The 19,044-nt window shown below is 33.4% G+C and overlaps 4 protein-coding genes across 4 annotated transcripts; 3 read left to right on the forward strand and 1 right to left on the reverse strand.

Annotated features, from left to right (window-relative positions):
- The first annotated feature begins 2,557 nt into the window (after positions 1 to 2,557).
- LOC142549858 (CRM-domain containing factor CFM9, mitochondrial) lies at positions 2,558 to 5,616 on the forward strand. The gene is made up of 4 exons (XM_075659060.1): positions 2,558 to 2,730; positions 2,816 to 3,083; positions 3,680 to 4,081; positions 4,203 to 5,616. Exons 1-4 carry the CDS (start codon positions 2,657 to 2,659, stop codon positions 5,142 to 5,144), a joined length of 1,686 nt encoding a protein of 561 aa, XP_075515175.1. The 5' UTR covers positions 2,558 to 2,656; the 3' UTR covers positions 5,145 to 5,616.
- A 3,897-nt stretch (positions 5,617 to 9,513) lies between these two features.
- Positions 9,514 to 12,362, forward strand: LOC142549859 (glucuronokinase 1-like). Its single transcript, XM_075659062.1, has 6 exons — positions 9,514 to 9,908; positions 10,404 to 10,553; positions 10,913 to 11,101; positions 11,184 to 11,300; positions 11,722 to 11,882; positions 11,970 to 12,362. Exons 1-6 carry the CDS (start codon positions 9,699 to 9,701, stop codon positions 12,205 to 12,207), a joined length of 1,065 nt encoding a protein of 354 aa, XP_075515177.1. The 5' UTR covers positions 9,514 to 9,698; the 3' UTR covers positions 12,208 to 12,362.
- A 606-nt stretch (positions 12,363 to 12,968) lies between these two features.
- Positions 12,969 to 14,232, reverse strand: LOC142549860 (uncharacterized). The gene is made up of 2 exons (XM_075659063.1): positions 13,729 to 14,232; positions 12,969 to 13,546 (listed from the first exon to the last, which is right to left on the reverse strand). Exons 1-2 carry the CDS (start codon positions 14,116 to 14,118, stop codon positions 13,385 to 13,387), a joined length of 552 nt encoding a protein of 183 aa, XP_075515178.1. The 5' UTR covers positions 14,119 to 14,232; the 3' UTR covers positions 12,969 to 13,384.
- Positions 14,233 to 15,291: 1,059 nt separating this feature from the next.
- LOC142549863 (SAGA-associated factor 29 homolog A-like) lies at positions 15,292 to 19,026 on the forward strand. Its single transcript, XM_075659067.1, has 9 exons — positions 15,292 to 15,680; positions 16,302 to 16,395; positions 16,575 to 16,651; positions 17,173 to 17,285; positions 17,436 to 17,521; positions 17,697 to 17,750; positions 18,352 to 18,502; positions 18,610 to 18,623; positions 18,766 to 19,026. Exons 1-9 carry the CDS (start codon positions 15,563 to 15,565, stop codon positions 18,866 to 18,868), a joined length of 810 nt encoding a protein of 269 aa, XP_075515182.1. The 5' UTR covers positions 15,292 to 15,562; the 3' UTR covers positions 18,869 to 19,026.
- Positions 19,027 to 19,044: the final 18 nt, after the last annotated feature.

Raw genomic sequence — 19,044 nt, forward strand, 5'->3', positions numbered from 1 at the left:
CCATCTGAATATTGATGTAACATGGCCGCATTTTCAAATCTCCCCAAGTGTTCCTCGGGGTCAGTATGTCCATCGTACTCTCCCACATTCGACTGTCGAAAAGTTGGAGGAAGTTCTTCTTCTAAAATGGCTAGTGAAAAGGGACTTCCTCTCTTGGGTGCCGGTGCTCTGCTTCCCAACTGTTGCCTCAACATCTATATCTCCCTCCACATCTCCTCCATCTCCGGATTCTCCTCACTTGGGAGGGGTCGCGTCTCCTCCACCCTACTCTGACTGCCCTTCACATTCTCCTCTCGCTCCTGGCGAGCGGCCTGCTCTTCTGCAAACATAGACTCTTGATTCCTCTTCATGGCCTCATCCACTGTTCGAGTGATAAATTGGCCCAGCTGTTCCAGGGTCAAGTTTCCCACATTCTCATTGGGATGGGTTTGCTCGACCCTCGTCTCGTGGATGGGCTGCTCAGTTCTGGCCTCTTGACGAGGTTGTTCATGTCTCGTCTCAAGATGCGGCTGTTCTTGTCTTGTCTCAACATGAGATTGTTCGGGTCCCCTCTGAGGACGCGATGATGCCGAGGTAACTCTTCTACTTCCTTTCTTGCCTACCATCTCTACGTCTCAACTCAAGTGTTCTCACAGACGGCGCCAAGTGATACTCACGGGAGATTTAGGGTCCGATCCACGCAAGCGTCACTAATCCAGACACGGGCTTCAAAATTACCCTGGGCCTGAAATCACAAATAAGACCGTTAGGAGGGGGCCAGGAGAGTATCCTGGCGTAGCCCCTCCGACGCTCAAGTCAGAGACTGAGGATATATGGGGGGAGCAGCTAAGGGCGCTGCTGAAAACAATATAGTAAATCCAATAACTGAACACTCAAACCTGGTATTTATAGGAGAATACATGGGCCCTTGATGGGCTTGTCTTTCTTTTGAGCTAGGGATGGGCCAAGGATAATGGGCCCATCCATGGGGTATCAATATATATAAAGTCCAAATAAAAAATAATGAAACTTATTATATCTAAAAATATATAAATACTATTGATATTAAGAAAGATAAGACGTGCCTGCTAAAATTATTGAACCTACCCACATTTAATCTAGACCAATAGTTTGATATGGGCAAAATCACTTAAAATAATATACATACATACATATATATACATACATATATATATATATATAATGCACAAATATTACGTGAGTGATATTTTTTTCTTGAATATAGTTATGATATTTAAAAAATTAAATATAACATAAGCTTTAATAAGATTAACTTTTTATAATTATGAAATATAAAAAATTAATAGTACTTTATAATATGCAGTAAAAATATAAACAAAAAATAATTTAATAAATAAAATACGATCATTTTCTTTGTTGAAAGAGTTAATTGAAAGAATAAAATTATATATATTATAATCAAATATGCAATTGGTGATTTTGAAATTTAAAAAAGACTTTATTAAAATTTATTTAAAAATTAGGATATCAACCTTAATTATTTGTACAAACAAAATACCACTTTAATTATTTTCTATGTAAAAATTGAATATATAATAACAAAATAAAAGCTCAAATATAAACTTTGATGGTGAAAACAATTGCATACTCTTACTCCCTTTTAATGCTAAAAAGATAAAGTTTAAATAAAAATTAAATTTACATGTACGTATTACGTGCTAAAGATCCATGGTCGATATTATATAATAAATCCTCCGAATTTAATATTACATTATATTATAAACAAAATTTCATCATAAATATGTATTTATTGTAGTCGTTGAGGAACCACCCCAATAAATACATTTAGAAATACATTTCTTTGTGGAAACTTAAATTCAGTGAACACCGCAAATAATTAACAAATCTCAACCACTGCAATAAATACATTTCTTCGTAAAAACTTAAATATAGTGACAATATCCAAAACACCACAAACAATTAACAAATTTATAGTGTAAATCAGACTATATTTATTTGATATGACAAGAGACGTACGTGCACCGTGTATAAATATTTTTGGTAAAATATTAATTTTAGTTATGTAAATTTTAGAGTTTGATGGAAGAGTAAGTCTCTTTTGAGACGATCTCACGAATCTTTATCTGTGAGACGGGTCAACCCTATCGATATTCATAATAAAAAGTAATACTTTTAGCATAAAAAGTAATATTTTTCATGGATGATCCAAATAAGAGATTTGTCTCACAAAATACGATCCGTGAGACCGTATTTTTTGCCTTTATTGTTTTTTCATGCATTTTTTGTTTTTTTATTTATGATAATCATATACCTATATTTGATGCATAAATTTTAGTCATTATCATCTAAATTAAATAATTAAGATCAATATTAAATTTTTATAATGGTGCGAGGAGAAAAAAAATCAGAAAACCAAATATTTGAGCCTCTGTTAAAGCCCAAAATTGGGAGGCGGGACAAATATTTGAGCCTTTGTTAAAGCCCAAAATTGGGAGGCCGGAGCTGCGTAATAATAAGGGAAGCCCAATGTCAAACTGGATAAAGCTAGCAACTCCGTTTTGTAATTAAGATGAAATACAGGGGGGTCAAGTGAAATAAACCAAACGTACTCAAACCCCCAAAGGAAGTCGATACACTCCCCGGAGCTTCAGTTTCCCAAGAAGTGGAGAAGAAAATGTTCGCCGCAACTGCGAGAAATCTTCAAAAGCATTCTCTCAAAGCCATCTCTTCTTTGATCTTCAATCAGAGGTTAAATTTTTCGTTTTTTCGTAAATTGTGTTTTCTCGTAGAATATTGGATGTTTGTTGCCAATGAAAAGTCTCTTATCATTCAGGATGTTGGGAAGCAATGATTGTACGAGGTTTTTGCCTTGTTCTCTCAATGGGAGTTCGGGGTTTTCGCGTGTGGATGACGGTTTTTCAGTGAAAAGGTTTAATCTTGTTGATGGAGCTCGCGGGTATTCGGTGAAGAGTATGAGGAGTAAAGTAGAGAAGCGAATGCAGAGGGAATCGGGTAAAACCATGAGGGAGATTCGAAGGGCGAAAAAGTTGAGAAAAAAGTTGATGACGGATGAGGAACGCATGATTTATAATCTAAGAAGAGTATGTTGCTGAAATTGTTCTTAGATTTGAATTTTGTTGAATGCTGTGGTATTTTTTAATCTCCTTGTCATTAGAATCTTAGCTGCTCCGAATTGGCTTTCTCAATGTTTTGGTCTATTGTGTGTTTTTTGGTATTGAGCTTTCTGTCACAGTCAGCTACTTTCAGCCGTATTGGTTCGCACCCCTCCCCCTGTTTATGGGATTTTAGCTGGTCAAGAAATGCTTGTGCCTTTGGTCTTTGACAACTCAAAATCCTTAACCGAGTTGTGTCGATGGTTTTGCTTCCCAGTTTCATGGAATTTTAGTTGGCGCAAGTTTCCATAGTGCTACATCATGGTTTGGAAATTTAGCTACCAGTAATCGTTGGATGTGAATGTCATCATAACTCTTTGGTTTGGCATGCCTTGCATCAAAATAGCTGTTTTTGTGTTTGAGTCACGAGGTAAATTTAAAAATCGCATTTCTGCTTGACGGCATTTCTATGCATGTTCTATGACAATTTAAAACCATTTTTTATGTGACGTCTCTTCATTATGTTCTCATATTTTTTCATGTCCTTAATATTTGCAATTGTGCTTCCTGTTGAACAAGTACAGGCAAAGAAAAAGGTTGCTTTACTCCTTCAGAAGCTGAAAAAGTACGAGTTACCAGAGCTTCCACCTCCACGCCACGACCCTGAGCTGTTTACTCCTGAACATTTACAGGCATATAAGAAGATCGGTTTCAGAAACAGAAATTATGTTCCAGTAGGTGTTCGTGGAGTCTTTGGAGGAGTTGTTCAAAATATGCACCTTCATTGGAAATTCCACGAGACAGTGCAAGTTTGTTGCGATAATTTTCCCAAGGAAAAGATTAAGGAGATGGCAACTATGTTGGCAAGATTGAGCGGTGGCATCGTGGTCAACATACATAACGTGAAAACTATTATCATGTTCCGAGGCCGAAATTATCGTCAGCCAAAGAATTTAATACCTATCAATACTCTCACTAAAAGGAAGGTGGATATAAAACGCTGTCTTCTTTAGTTCCTTTTTCTCTTCTGCAATTTACACTGAAAAACTTGTAAAATATGTAAGAGAATTTGATATTTAACCAATTATCCTCGACTTTGTTATACAGGCGCTGTTTAAAGCAAGATTTGAACAAGCACTTGAATCACAGAAGCTTAACATAAAGAAAACAGAACAGGACCTCCGTAGAAAGGGGGTGAATCCCGACGATCCGGTTGCCATGGCCAGCATACAAAGAGTGGCATCCACATTTTTCAATGCAATTGACAAGAGAGAAGGAAGTCCCTACATTTTCCGAGAGGACAAATCAACACAGATCGAAACTGACAAGCTTCAGCAGCCACAGGATCCTGAGGACGACAGTGATCAGGAGGAGCTTGACCGATTCATTGCTGAGATAGAAGATGCAGCTGACAAAGAATGGGCTGCAGAGGAAGCAGCAGAGAAAGAAGAACTCGATCGTGTTAGATATTGGAACAGAGATGATTTTAGTAGATTCACAAGAGATGACAGGATCAGAGGTGAAGATTCAGAGGATGAAAACAGGGTAAGGACGGGAAATTGGAATCAGACTCGTAGGAGGACCTCAGTAGATAGTGAAAGTGAAGATGACAAAGATTCCAAGCTTGATCATGAATGGGATTCCAATGATGATGTGAATCGTGATAGTGAAGGCGAGGACTCTGAGGAAGATCTCGATAAACTCCCCTGGAGTAAATTGGAAAGACAGAAGGATAATAAGATTGGTAAATCCAACTCAAAGGGATTCGAGAGAAATAAAATTGGATCTAGGGGCAGTACGAACGACACATCTATGTCAGAAGATATGCTAAGTGACCTCGATGATGCTATGTGGGGGTCAGACGAGGGGGAAGAACAAAACCTGACAAATTCTGGAGCATCAATTAACAATTACCAAAGCAGTAGTGATGATGAGAACTACGATCAGTTCAAGATAGAAGATAAAAGAAATTCTAAGAGGGGCTTAAATAGAAATAGTGGTGAGTTGGCAGAAGACCATTCTACGGCCAAACACTTGTCAAGTGATTAAGAGACTGGACAATGGGAATCAGATGGCACATCAGGAGAGCAATCATGTGATGGCAGGAAATAAGTTTGTAAGAAAAAGGAAAAAACAGTGGGAAGATAAACGTTTTCGAAGAGGATGAAATTTGGAACCGAGAATGACTTGGTGATAGACAGAGCTCTATGCAAGGTGGCTAAAGAATTTGTTGAATGATGATGCTATTGAACTTTTCGGTCGACAGTTGATTCCAATTCTCGCGGATGCTGAAAGAGAATTACTGTGTAATCTAGTAAAATACGTTAGCAGATTCTTATTCTTGAAGGACAAGGTGTTCCATTGTTTGTTACAAGTTACAGAATCAAGAGAAATTGTCGTAATATTCTTCCTGGCTGAAGAATGCAGCCATGTGGTAATGGTAGGTAGTTCCCAGTTAGGCCGTTACTGCTGCCAGAATGTAGAGAACATGAGTGAATGTATGCTAATGTACGCACATTTTCTCGTATAGGATATGATTAAACATATCAAAATTATATATAAATAGATTAGTGATATTTCATTAGTGGACACGTAAGTTGACACACTAAGTGGAAAGCATAACAAAATTGATATATATCTATCTATTATTATTATTACTACTATAAATATATGAGTTGAATTGTGAATTTACATCTATGCCCTTATCTTCATTAAATAATATTCATTAACACATGTCATTTTTGTTGTTTTGTTTTTATCTATTAATTAATGAAATCTAAAATAATCTATTTATTATCTATTACTACTATAAATATATGAGTTGAATTGTAAATTTACATCTATACCCTTATCTTCATTAAATAATATTCATTAATACATGTCATTTTTGTTGTTTTGTTTTTATCTATTAATTAATGAAATCTAAAATAAATTGAATAAAAATAAAATTTTGCAATCTATTTTTTAAAAAATCTTATCTATTAATTATTGAAATCTAAAATAATCTATCTATTATCTATTACTACTATAAATATATGAGTTGAATTGTAAATTTACATCTATGCCCTTATCTTCATTAAATAATATTCATTAATACATGCCACTTTTGTTGTTTTGTTTTTATCTATTAATTAATGGAATCTAAAATAAATTGAATAAAAATAAAATTTTGCATCTATTTTTAGTGATGAAATTTGCAATCTATTTTTTAAAAAATCTTATATATATATATAATGAAATTCAAAATAATAAAAATAATAAATATATTTTTTTATTTGTTTTTTCCTAGCTATTAATGATTTCTAAAATAAATTGAAAAAAAAATGAAATATAGTTACCATTTTTTAGTATGAAAATTTTATTACCATTTTTCAGAGTGACATTTAAATTTATCTTTCATTTTTTGGAACGATATTTGCACTCCATTTTTTAAAAAAATATCTTTAAAAAATTTTATAAATTATAAATATATGAGTTGAATTGTGAATTTACAACTATGTCTTATCTTCATTAAATTATATTCATTAATATAATTCACTTTTGTTGTTTTGTTTTTATCTATTAATTTATAGAATGTTTTCATCTATTAATTAATGGAACCTAAAATAAATTGAATAAAAATAAAATTTTGCATCTATTTTTAGTGATGAAATTTGCAAACCATTTTTTTAAAAAAACTTATATATATAATGAAATTCAAAATTAATAAATATATGTTTTTGTTTGTTTTTTCTTAGCTATTAATGACTTCTAAAATAAAAAAAAATGAATTTTAGCTACTATTTTTTAGAATAAAAATTTTATTTACCATTTTTTAGAGTGACATTTAAATTTATCTTCCATTTTTTGGAACGACATTTGCACTCCATTTAAAAAAAATATCTTTAATAATTTTAAATAATACTAATAATCTATTTTTTTTAAAAAAAACCTATATATTTAATGAAATTCAAAATGATAACAATAATAAATATATATATTTTGTATGTTTTTTTCCTAGCTACTATTATTATTATTACGACCATAAATATATGACATTAAATTGTGAATTTACGTCTATGTCCTTATCTTCATAAAATAATATTCATTAACACATGTCACTTTATTTTTTTTTTCATCTATTAATTAATGAAATCTAAATTAAATTGAAAAAAAATAAAATTTAGCCTCCATTTTTTTGTGAAATTTTCACTCCATTTTTTAAAAAAACTTATATCTTTAATGAAATTCACAATGATAACAATAATAAATATATGTTTTTTTGTTTTTTTTAGCCATTAATGACTTCTAAAATAAATTGAAAAAAATGAATTTTAGCTATCGTTTTTTAAAATGAAAAATTTAGCTATAATTTTTTAGAATGAAATTTAAATTTTACATTCCATTTTTTGGAATGAAATCTGCAGTCAATTTTTTAAAATATATATATATATATATATATATATATATATCTTTAATAAAATTTAAAATAATAGTCATAATAAATACATTTTTTGGTTTGTTCTCACATCTATTAGTGAATTCTAAAATAAACTGAAGAAAAATAAATTTCAGTCACCACGTGTTAGAATGAAATTTACACTCTATGTATTTTTTTAAAAAAAACTATATCTTTAATGAAATTTACGTTCCATTTTTTTAAAAAATGAACTATATTATTATTTTAAAAATAATTATTTTTGTTTTATTTATCTCTGTTTTTTTTTATTTGTGAACTCTATCTTTATCTTTTAAGATGTCCTTTTGTTTGATTTCAATTTTTTAATTAATTAATAAATTTTAAAATAAGTAGAATAAAAATGAAGTTTACATTTGTGTTCAAAATTTTATATTTATCCAATTTTTGAGTAAGTCTTCTATAAGACGGTATCAAGTAGATATGTCTCTAAGACGAGTCGACATTTTTTTATTAATTAATGTTAAAGAATTTTAAAATAAATCGAATAAAAATGAAGTTTATACTATTGCTCAAAAGTTTATAGTTCTCCAATTTTTGAGTAGGTCTTCTGTGAGACGATTTCATTGATACTATTGTTCAAAAGTTTATAGTTCTCCAATTTATATTGGTCGACCCAATCATTTTCAGAGTGAAAAACAATATTTTTTCATGATTCGGGTCAAATATGAGACATGTTTCACAAAATTGACCCACGAAACAGTTTCATATGAGTTTATGTGACAATTTTATTTTTAACTTGAGTAAATTAACATCCATGAATAACGTAAATTGTGTGAATTTACATGTATGTCCTTATTTTTGTTAAATAGTATTAATAAATACATGTTTTTTTTTGTTTTTCAGGTATTGATGAACTTTACAATAAATTAAAGAAAACTGAAATTTTATTTTGGAATAAGATTTACTGTCTATTTTTTTAAAAAAAATTATATCTTTAATGAAATTTAAAATAAGCGACACAATGTCAGCAGTACGCACGAGAACTTCCTAAGAGTTTATCCATCTCAGTACTACTCTCACTCGTGCACGCTTAATCCAACAAAACTAATTAACAATGGAAGATTAATATTTTAGTTCAAACATTTCTTAATCTTCAGGTCAAATGTTATATTTATGATCCAATACAAGACTTTTATTTCTTATAATTGTGATATACCGTCCAGCCATATACAAAGTTAATTGTGAACATAATGAGAATTGCATTGACGTGGGTGTCAATGGGTCAAACCGTAAAACTTTATGCATGACAAACCCAAATAATTATTTGGTGCCATGAGAAAACAATTCAAAGAATGAAAATGAGCTTAAATTGATTTTACGTATAATAATTACTCTTATATACATCAAAGTGATAGCAAATGAGGAATAAGAATGAATTCAAATCCTTTTATGTGAAACAAATTATTCTTACATCTATAATTACTTAAAAAATGATTTATAAGATTTTAAAATTTTACTTATGTTTTTTAAATATTTTTTTTGCTCGAAAAATAAAAGTTTTCAAAATATTACAATTATCTTCATGTTTTATGCCCTGTCAAATTACTTTCGATGAATACTTGTAGCTACTTTTTCAATGACGCGATTTATGTATAGATCATTTTAATTTCAAAATATATAATGAGATATTCATAAATTACGGTTTTTTTGTGTGTTCCACACGTGCAACGCATGTACGTCACGAGACTTTCTTTGGATCTCATCTGTGACATCAAAATTTAACGAATATTAAGAGTGTCCATACAAATATTATACTAACTTGATAGTCAGTCTATTATTGAGATTGTTGATGAAATAAAACTATTTTTCAATTTTATTCGTTAAGACTGTTTGGTTGATATATTGCATATTTATTATGATGCATTACTTTTCTTTTTTTTTTTTAACAAAAAATTATGATGTCAATCTTTCTATCTTATGCAATGACAGGAAAGCGACTAGATTAGCATTATTACAAATAAGTGCTGATCTGGAAATCTATTCCATTTTTCAATGAGATATTAAACTTCATCACCCCAACACTATACGGTTCCTCTTGAATTTGACGCTCGCTTTCACCCGAAATCTTTGTTTGAATTTATTCTTTTGATTTGATTAACTTTAAATTTTGATTCCGAATATTCTGCTTGGTGAGAATCAAGTCAATGACGACCCATGAAAATGAAGCGATTGAGCATAAAGCGTACGCTCGGATCGGGTTGTTAGGGAATCCCAGTGATGTGTACTATGGGCGCACGATTTCATTGAGCATTGGCAATTTCTGGGCTTCCGTGAAATTGGAGCCTTCTAAAGATTTGGTGATAGTTCCTCACCCGACTAACGATCTTGTCCAGTTTCAGTCTCTCTCGAATTTGGTATCTTTGTTCTCTCCCTCTCTCTCTCTTTCTCTATTTGTCTGTCATTGTTGTTAAAAATACTGATCGATTGTGCATTCTTGGTTTTTGATCCAATGTCGTTTCGTTTGGTTTTAAAAGCTCATCTGTTTTTAATTGTTGTTATGGATGGTGTTGATGTTGTTGCATCGATTCAAGTCTTGGTGATGGTTACAGTTAATTGGATTTTTGCTGAGAAGCAATGCTTAGGAAGGGTAGTAGTTAAAATTTGTTTTGGAATCCTGTTTGGTTTTGCTGTGATTTGGATGAATGTGTTTTTGAAACTGCTAGCTTTGATCTCTTTTTGTTTCTTTTAATTTGATCCCTTGATGGTTTAATGGTTGATTGATTGCTGCCGGAAATAGAGATTTACGAAACATTTCTGTTTAATCTTATTTTCGTTGTGGTTTTAGATGATAGGGGTGTATGGTTTACCTTGATCGACAGTTTCTATGATTTAAATGGGGTTTCCTATAGGTGAATCGTTTGCAAAGTGATGGTTATTATGGAGGGGTGCGCCTGCTGGTGGCGATTTGTAAAATTTTCCACAATCATTGCAAAGAACACAACATCAGTTTACATGAAGGGAATTTTACTCTGTCTTATGATACAAACATCCCTCGTCAGGTGCTTCTTATGTTCTTCGGTGTTCTCGTATCTTTTTAAGACTTTGTTCCGTGCTGTCACAACATAAATTTTGCAGATTAAGCTTACTATGTTGTTCAAATATCTCAATTCTCTTCTTTAATCAGTTAAGTTATTGGCCTTGAATTTATTAGATGGGACAAATAGTCAATTTATTTTATTTAGCTTCAAGTCTTTCTATTCTTCTCTCTCTCCAAAATAAGCTGTCCCTGCTTCGTTCCAGGATTGCAAGCATAAATGAGCTAGTTACTATATATTCCTCTTGTAATACGAACAGTTGCAGCTGTGCCCCACTCTATCAATCATAAAATATGATCCAAATTTTTGTTCCATTGTAACAGACTGGACTTTCCGGTTCAAGTGCTATTGTTTGTGCTGCTCTTAGCTGCCTTCTCGACTTTTATGACGTCCGGCACCTGATTAAAGTCAAGGTGCGGCCACACCTTATCCTTAACGCAGAGAAGGAACTTGGTATTGTTGCCGGTCTCCAAGACAGAGTAGCACAGGTCTATGGGGGCGTTGTGTATATGGTACGTGATGAGAATGGGAGGTCTCTCCATGTTCCGTATGAGTGATCTATTTTAATGAGTCTCTTTATGATTTTCCACTCAGGATTTTAACAAGAAGCACATGGAAGAATTGGGACATGGGATTTATGAACCTATGGACATTGAACTTCTTCCACCACTATATCTTATCTACGCTGAGAATCCTAGTGATTCTGGAAAGGTATCTTATTATCATACACACATCATTCTCTATACTCCATTTTTCATGTCTTTTTATAGAAGGCAGGATGTGAATGTTTTTCGATGTTTTCCCTGGCCATTGTGGACTGCTTATCTATGATTTATTGCTATATATCTTAACAAGGATGAATAAGTCTTTGTAAATTCATATTGACAAAAATCTACAAGGATGAATAAGTCTGTAAATTCATATTGTTGGGATTTTATAAATGACATTGCTTTTGAACGTTGCTCATGTCCTTATTTGGAGGACAATTTTCTTTGGTCACTTTATCGCGCTTCCTCTTTCGACCATCAACATGTGCTTGCATGATACCAAATACAGAGCTGTTGCTGTTTGTCTTTACTGTATGATGGTCGCTTATGAAAGAACATACTATATTGACAAAAGAGTAATATAGGTTCACAGTACAGTTCGTCAAAGGTGGTTAAATGGTGATGAGTTCATTATATCCTCAATGGAAGAGGTTGCAAATATTGGATTGGAGGGAAGGACGGTATTGGTTGAAAAGGACTACGGAAAACTTTTCAATCTCATGAATCGTAACTTTGATTTGCGAAGGTACTCGAGGATGTTAGACTGTGTACCGTTGCCTTGCGTTATGGTGTAAATGAGAAATGCTTAATTCGAGGCCTGATTTTTTATTAGGAAAATGTTTGGTGACGATGCTCTTGGTGCTCTGAACATAGAGATGGTTGAAGTCGCCAGACGGATCGGTGCTGCATCAAAGTTTACTGGTAGTGGAGGTGCTGTCGTTGTGTACTGCCCAGAAGGGCCTTCACAGGCACAACTCTTGGAGGACGCATGCAGGAGTGCTGGCTTTATCTTTCAACCGGTGAAAGTTATGCCATCCTTTTTAAATGACGTTGATATTGGCACTATGTGATGAAAGCTTCACGAAACTATTCGTGTTTGCCATCCCGACTGCAGCACATCGAGTTTTTTCTTCCTTATAAATTGCTATTAGCTTAGTCATGATTTCTGAATTTGTTTTCACTTTCCCAGTAATCAGTAAACGCAAGATCCAGAGATTTTTCTCAACAGGAGGACATTTTATATTTACTTCGGTCTTTGAAAGATATATGTTGTGAACCACACATGTTCCGCAGTAAATGCAACCCAATGGGTGGGTGGGTGGGGGGGGGGGGTGGGGGAACCTCGTCAGTTTATCAGAATAATGTCACATGAGACCGAGACTGAAACTTACGAACCATACAACATTTTTTTTCCTTTTTATCAACCAAAATACGTGTACCCGGTAATCATCAGCAAAAACACAAAAGACGATGAAAAAGGCATCATTCTTCTGTATAATATTTGCCAGCAACTGAAATACAAATTATCCTCGCACGAAATCAAATGTTAAGATCAAGAAGCATAACTCAATAAAAGAACAGTCTTTCTTTCTGTTTGTGCACCATACAACATTGAAAAAGCTTTAAATCATAAAAAATTAACGAAACTGCAAGCAATATTTATCTTGTTGCACGAGCCTACCAGAACTCAGACCCACAAATTCATAGCCACAGTAATGCAGCACCTGAGTTTCGCCTTTCGATCATTCCATCCATTTGACCAACGCATGAAAGATTGGAACAGGAACAACAATGTGCAAGTTCAAAAAAATTATCTGTTATCATTCGAAAATTCAAGGCAAAAAGACAACATAGATCATCATATAACTTCATACATCCTCAACCTCGATTTACAAGAGCTCGAATAGAGCCAGAATATTTAGACACTTCTCACTATCCTATCCAAATTTAGCCACAAAAGCAAACTTGTAACCTAACTTCATACATCCTCAACCTCAATTCACACTTCTCGAGAACCTGCCATATATTCCCACACAAACCTCCATAGACATGCCTGCTATTTTATTTGTTACAAGTTAACTCTGCAACAAACAGACAATTTGTGCTAGATTACAGTTCAATACGCACAAGATACACGTAGAACAACACCACTATGTGCTACAAAGTACTGACAGAGGTCTACTGGTCTGTTAATCCTGATACACGTAGAACAACACCACTATGTGCCTACAAAGTACTGACAGAGGTCTACTGGTCTGTTAATCCTGCAACGAGTTCACGTGGCGACGAGTCCCAAATCGGCAGGTCGATGAATTGTTGCTTCAGCCTTTCCTCTTGCGCACTACACAATGCGTCAGCTACATCACATAAATGGGAGACACCATGAATTACAGCCTCCTGTGCTTCAACCTATTCGATTCAATATAAATGTCATCAAAAACATAAATCCAAGTTCGCCCTTTTTCTTTGTTTTTATCGTTTTCAAGTCCCACAAAGGAATAATCCCCGGTATTTATTTTCACAATGCATGTTACACACTTCGAAACAATGAAGTGGCGGATGCATAGAATTTTAAAGCAAGAAGCTAGAACCTGAGAGAGGAGATCGTCGACGAGTTTCCGGTGAGTGGAATTCGTCAAGAAAATGTCTTGTGAGCTCGAGGGCTCGCTAACAGAGACCGTGTTACAAATCCCTTCATGCGCCTGAAACTGTGTTTGGGAGTTGGCCTCCATTTCCGTTAAGGTGTTCGAGAAACGTTCCCACTGACGGATCTCTCTTTGATACTTCTCCCTCAGTTGAAGGAGAACCTTTCTCTTCCGTTCGCGGAGGTTCTTCCTCGAATCCTCCGGATTTGGCGGCTGATTGGCGTCGCACAAGGTGGCGCGGGAGTCCTGGATCCGTTGTTTCTTGCGCTTGTACACAAAACCATCATCATTAATCAGCTCCCAGTCGTCTGGATTCTCCCAATCTGCTGGATCCATGGACTTATTCAAAGAAGAGCAGACGGATTAGGTTTGAGTGAAATCGGAAGATTTTGTATTCAATTGTTTGGATTATAATTTCTGGGAGCATTATTTGTTGTACTCCAAAAAGTATAATATTTGCCCAATAACCAGTAAGTACTATCGGGCCTCAATGAACCCAACCTGAGTCGGCCTGAAAATAATCAGGTTAGGACTGAAGATTTTCGAGTATGAGTCAAATCAGATTGAACTGAAATTTGACTCGGAAAAATAATCTCAATCTAAGTTAATCAGATTTTTTTTTTTAAAAAAATTGTATAGAATTAATAAATATTAACTATATTTTTATATATTATATGTTTGAATTTTTTTATTGTACATATATCGATTTCATAAATTTTCATCATGTAATATTTATTTTGTAAATATTGATTTTTAAACAATTATATATTTTGTGTAGTAAATATACTTTAAATTTTCTACAATTAGACATTTAATTTATGATTTTTTCATAAACGAAAATGCTTGATCAAATATTTATTTTGTACAATATTGATTTTTTAAACCATTATTTACATTTTATTTTATTGTTATTGATCTCATAAATTTTTATCATGTATTATTTATTTTGTAAAATATTTGAATTTCTTAAACAAATATTTTTATAAACTAATTAACAGTTTATACAACTTACACTATTAAATTTAATTAAATGTTTAAATTAATGAAATATAACTATCATATTTTTAAGCGACATTTTGTTATTATGTATTTAAATTAATATATTTATCATTGTTTTGAATTTTTATCTTGAGAAATTATTTGTAATATACATATTTTAAGATGAGCAGGTCTCTTGTGAGATGGTGTCACAAATCTTTATCTGTGAGATGAGTCAACGCTACCGATATTCACAATAAAAAATAATACTCTTATTATAAAAAAATAATATTTTTTATGGATGACCCAAATAAGATATCTGTTTCACAAAATACGACTCGTGAGACTCTCTAACACAAGTTTTTTTGTCTTTCAAGATCTGAATCTATCCGACTTACCCAATTTGAGACCGCTATCAAAAGAACATGACAAACGAGACAATGTGAACTCATCTCGAATACAAGCGACATCCGCGCTAAGATTTTGTGTTTTAAAAAATAATTCTAATTCCGATTTCAAGCTAACCGTGGTCGGATCCGATATCCATCGGATCCGGGTCTTGTTTCATCCCAAAGAACATGAACCCTCCTTCGACCCACCTCCCAATTTAAGGACATACCTGAAAAGGTACCATCTTTCCATCAGAAATCAGATCATATTTTCCTTAAAAACCAATATCTTTTTTTTTTCTCAAAAGTGTTGGATTTCTCGAACGTGTCAAGATTCAAGGATCCAACGTAGTTGCATTCTTACCGGAAGTTAGTTACGGCGGTCAACACGGGTCTTCGAGGAATACCTGGCGATGTCGACTCCCGATATTGCCGGAATCTTGGAGAACTCGGAGGAACTTGATCGCTTAAGGAAAAAGCAAGAGGAGATCCTCATGGAGATCAACAAGATGCACAAGAAACTCCAATCCAGTGAGTGGTTGTGTAAATTTTAATTTCGTTTCCTAATTTGGAGCCATTCTGGTTATTCCACTTAATCTTGATTATTACAACTATGAACTATATGTTCACTGTTATCCTGATTTAGGAAAATCTTCAACCTTTTTCCAGTTTGAAATTGTGTGCGGTGTTAGCTTGGTGGCTTCGTAAATTGAAGAATGACATTTTGACAGGATGAGTTAATTTGCTGCTATGGCTATATATCGAATCTATTGGAGGAAAGATCAAATTGACTTAATAGCTGGCTTTGTAAATTATTTATTGGACATTATTTAGAATGGTATATGCTGTTTGGTAGATTTAGATTGTTTTAAATGAGCTTGGATTGATCCCAATCACAAAGTCCGGGATGACCGGAAGTTTTTATTTATATTTACATAAATGTTGAGTAAAAATATATGTTAGCTCCCTACATTAGGAAAAACATTTAGACTTGCAATTTGGCTCGATTAACATGAATTCTTGGCTCTGACATGGATCTTTCGAGCTAGGGAATTATGAATAAAGTATGAGCATGCATTGGTTTAAATCTATATGTAACCTTCTCACAGACAAGTGCAGAGAAAATGATATGGTTTTTGTTTATCCATACAGCACCTGAAGTGGTTGAAAAGTCAGGTGACAATTCACTATCGAGGCTCAAAATGTTATATACTCAAGCCAAAGAGTTGTCAGAGAATGAAGTGACGTATGCCTGAGTTTTATTCAATTAGGATGTTTATTTTTTTTTTGGACTTTTATTTTCATTTTTCTAGTTCTCCTAACATTGTCGCTACTTACAGCAGTGTTGCTGTCTTGTTTGGCTATCATATTTTGCACACACATTTTTTTTGCTATTTCTCATATTGTTTATTCATTTGTAAGCAGCATTTCCACCCAATTATTAGGACAACTGGATGCGCTAATACCTTCTGGGACTTCAGGGCAACATCGCAGAAAGATAGGTTTGTACTTAGTTTTAGAAGGCATTCAAAAATAGGTCTACTTCTGGCTTTATGACAAATTTAGTGGATCACATTACCAAGCTGTCAAGTGATCTTAGGTTTTTGGAATTTTGATCAGTTGGTTATCTTCATACTAGATATGTTTAAGTTAGTAATCCTCAAAATATTGCAACTATTTTTGATGCTATTTCTATTAATATCTCACTGAGTTTAAAATTTGCCTCCTTCCCTGTTCTATAACAATATGTGCATGAAAAGAAGAGATTTCGAAAGGTTTAATCCTTTTCCAGAGTGAGTGATACCTATTGAAACAAATTAGATGAGATGCAGATGCATATCCATTATGTAATCGAATTTATGTTGGTTTTAATTGTTAAGTGCTAAAAATGAACTTGAGCTTTTATTAGATGAAATTTACTTATAACTACTTGCTCATGTTTCATTTATGATTCATTTTTTGCGTGTGTTTGTATCCACTTTATCTCCGGATTGGAAATATAACTCAGGCATTTCATCCATAGGAGATGGTACTGAGCCGAAAAAGAAGAGGATGAAGGCCGATTCAGATGTCTCCAGACTTTCACCTTCAATGCGAAATCACCTAGATAACCTTGCAAATTTGAAGGGTGAACAGGTCGACATTAAGCCTGAATTCTTCATCCAGTTACTGCTGATCATCCTGTTGATTTTCGCTTTTAATTCAACTATGGTTATTCTCGCTTGAGATACCTACCTTTGTGATATTTAGTAATGGATTATAATTAGAAATCTTCAAACAATTCAGGTGGCAGCAAGGGTCCCTCAAGAGGATGCAGGAAAGGATGAATGGTTCGTGGTTAAAGTTATTCATTTTGACAAGGAAACAAGAGAGTGAGTGATGTTTTTATTTAGAAGTTGAAAATGCATATTTGCTATTTTTGTAACAAATATTGATGAAAGACCTTACGACTAAATTTGTTTTTATTTTTAGTTATATTTATTTTAAAAAAATCTGGTGTAATTTGGTTTTATTCAAGCTTTGCGTGTAATAACTGTGTTGACACAGAATTGAAGTGTTGGATGAAGAACCAGGTGACGATGAGGAGAGCGGAGGGCAGAGGTTGGCTGTTTCCTCTATTGTTGCTTATTTTTTGGTTCTAACTGCCCTGCTTCAACATCAGTTCACCGTGATACTTTATCATATCATTAATTTTAAGGCCATTTTACTAGAAAAAGATTTTTTATTTATGTTCCTGATTCTGTTTTTCTTTTTCCTTCTTTATCGTTTTTCATTTCTTTTAAAAGTTTGGAGAACCTTACAACTCAATTAAGGCAACACATATTTTGACGTGACGGTGATATTCAAAATGCACTTTCCGTCCACAATTCAGTACATAAATCCAAAATAAAGTATCGTTGTAGATCGGTGATAGTCTTAGTCTCATGGATATAATCGAGGGATTCCTGCGTTAATCTTGTTAGCTGTAGTGTTGTGTGATAAAAGGATTTTACACCTTTATATTTTACTCTTTAGGTTAAATGTAAGGGTCTTTGGTTTCTATGGCTAATTAGTTAAATTTATTGATGGTCGCACTCATCTAAATGTAGTGCTTGCCTGTTGTTGGTTCTTATTGATAATCAAAATACTTATATGTTTAAACTTTAAAGTCAACATTGTGGCTTAGCTTCGTCTATTTCTTTCTTTTTCTTGATGGTGTCAGAAAATACAAGCTGCCTATGTCGCATATTATACCATTTCCAAAGCGAACTGATCTCTCTAGTGCCCATGATTTTCCTCCTGGAAAACATGTTTTGGCAGTATATCCAGAAACCACAACTCTATATAAAGCAACTGTTGTCCAAGCTCGGAAGGTAGTATTTGCTTGTTATGTTGTTTCTAAAGAAAAAATGATTCAAGCTGACTTGCAATTATGTTTCTTTTCTGCATGCGATATGATGTTCGATTTGCTATTATTTAGAGGAAGACTGATGAGTAAGTACCCTTTCTTCAGTTTGCTACTCTGCTTATTATCATCTTCTACTATTGTTACTTATATGCTTGTTTTGACATGGATGTTCAATTCATCAGGTGATCTTATAAGTTCTAAATTTTCTTTGTGGTTTTACCTTGACAGCTATGTTTTGGAATTTGACGATGATGAAGAGGATGGATCTTTGCCTCAACGATTGGTACCCTTCCACCGAGTCGTTCCTCTTCCAGAAGGATATCGTCAATAATTATACTATTTATAGGTTGTAAAAATTTCTGACGCGTGTTCTTATAGCATTAAAGCTTTGTAACGACTAGACTAAGATTAAGTATAGTTTGTATCCACGCCCTTTGAATCAACTTTTTTCCTTTTTTATAATAACTTGATTTAGTCATTTAAATATTACTTGCTGCATTTATTGAT

Source organism: Primulina tabacum, chromosome 6, assembly GCF_025594145.1.
Source record: "Primulina tabacum isolate GXHZ01 chromosome 6, ASM2559414v2, whole genome shotgun sequence".
Classification (NCBI taxonomy): Eukaryota; Viridiplantae; Streptophyta; class Magnoliopsida; order Lamiales; family Gesneriaceae; genus Primulina; species Primulina tabacum.

What these genes read in the sequence shown, in the direction of transcription:
- LOC142549858 (XM_075659060.1), top strand. Translation starts at nt 2,657, where the DNA reads ATGTTCGCCGCAACTGCGAGAAATCTTCAAAAGCATTCTCTCAAAGCC. An exon ending in TCTTTGATCTTCAATCAGAG is followed by an intron (nt 2,731 to 2,815) that starts GTTAAATTTTTC and finishes CTTATCATTCAG; the next exon opens with GATGTTGGGAAGCAATGATT. An exon ending in TGATTTATAATCTAAGAAGA is followed by an intron (nt 3,084 to 3,679) that starts GTATGTTGCTGA and finishes GAACAAGTACAG; the next exon opens with GCAAAGAAAAAGGTTGCTTT.
- LOC142549859 (XM_075659062.1), top strand. Translation starts at nt 9,699, where the DNA reads ATGACGACCCATGAAAATGAAGCGATTGAGCATAAAGCGTACGCTCGG. An exon ending in ATGGGGGCGTTGTGTATATG is followed by an intron (nt 11,102 to 11,183) that starts GTACGTGATGAG and finishes TTTTCCACTCAG; the next exon opens with GATTTTAACAAGAAGCACAT. An exon ending in CGTAACTTTGATTTGCGAAG is followed by an intron (nt 11,883 to 11,969) that starts GTACTCGAGGAT and finishes ATTTTTTATTAG; the next exon opens with GAAAATGTTTGGTGACGATG.
- LOC142549860 (XM_075659063.1), bottom strand. Translation starts at nt 14,118, where the DNA reads ATGGATCCAGCAGATTGGGAGAATCCAGACGACTGGGAGCTGATTAAT. An exon ending in TCGACGATCTCCTCTCTCAG is followed by an intron (nt 13,547 to 13,728) that starts GTTCTAGCTTCT and finishes TGAATCGAATAG; the next exon opens with GTTGAAGCACAGGAGGCTGT.
- LOC142549863 (XM_075659067.1), top strand. Translation starts at nt 15,563, where the DNA reads ATGTCGACTCCCGATATTGCCGGAATCTTGGAGAACTCGGAGGAACTT. An exon ending in GCACAAGAAACTCCAATCCA is followed by an intron (nt 15,681 to 16,301) that starts GTGAGTGGTTGT and finishes TTATCCATACAG; the next exon opens with CACCTGAAGTGGTTGAAAAG. An exon ending in TTGTCAGAGAATGAAGTGAC is followed by an intron (nt 16,396 to 16,574) that starts GTATGCCTGAGT and finishes ATTTGTAAGCAG; the next exon opens with CATTTCCACCCAATTATTAG.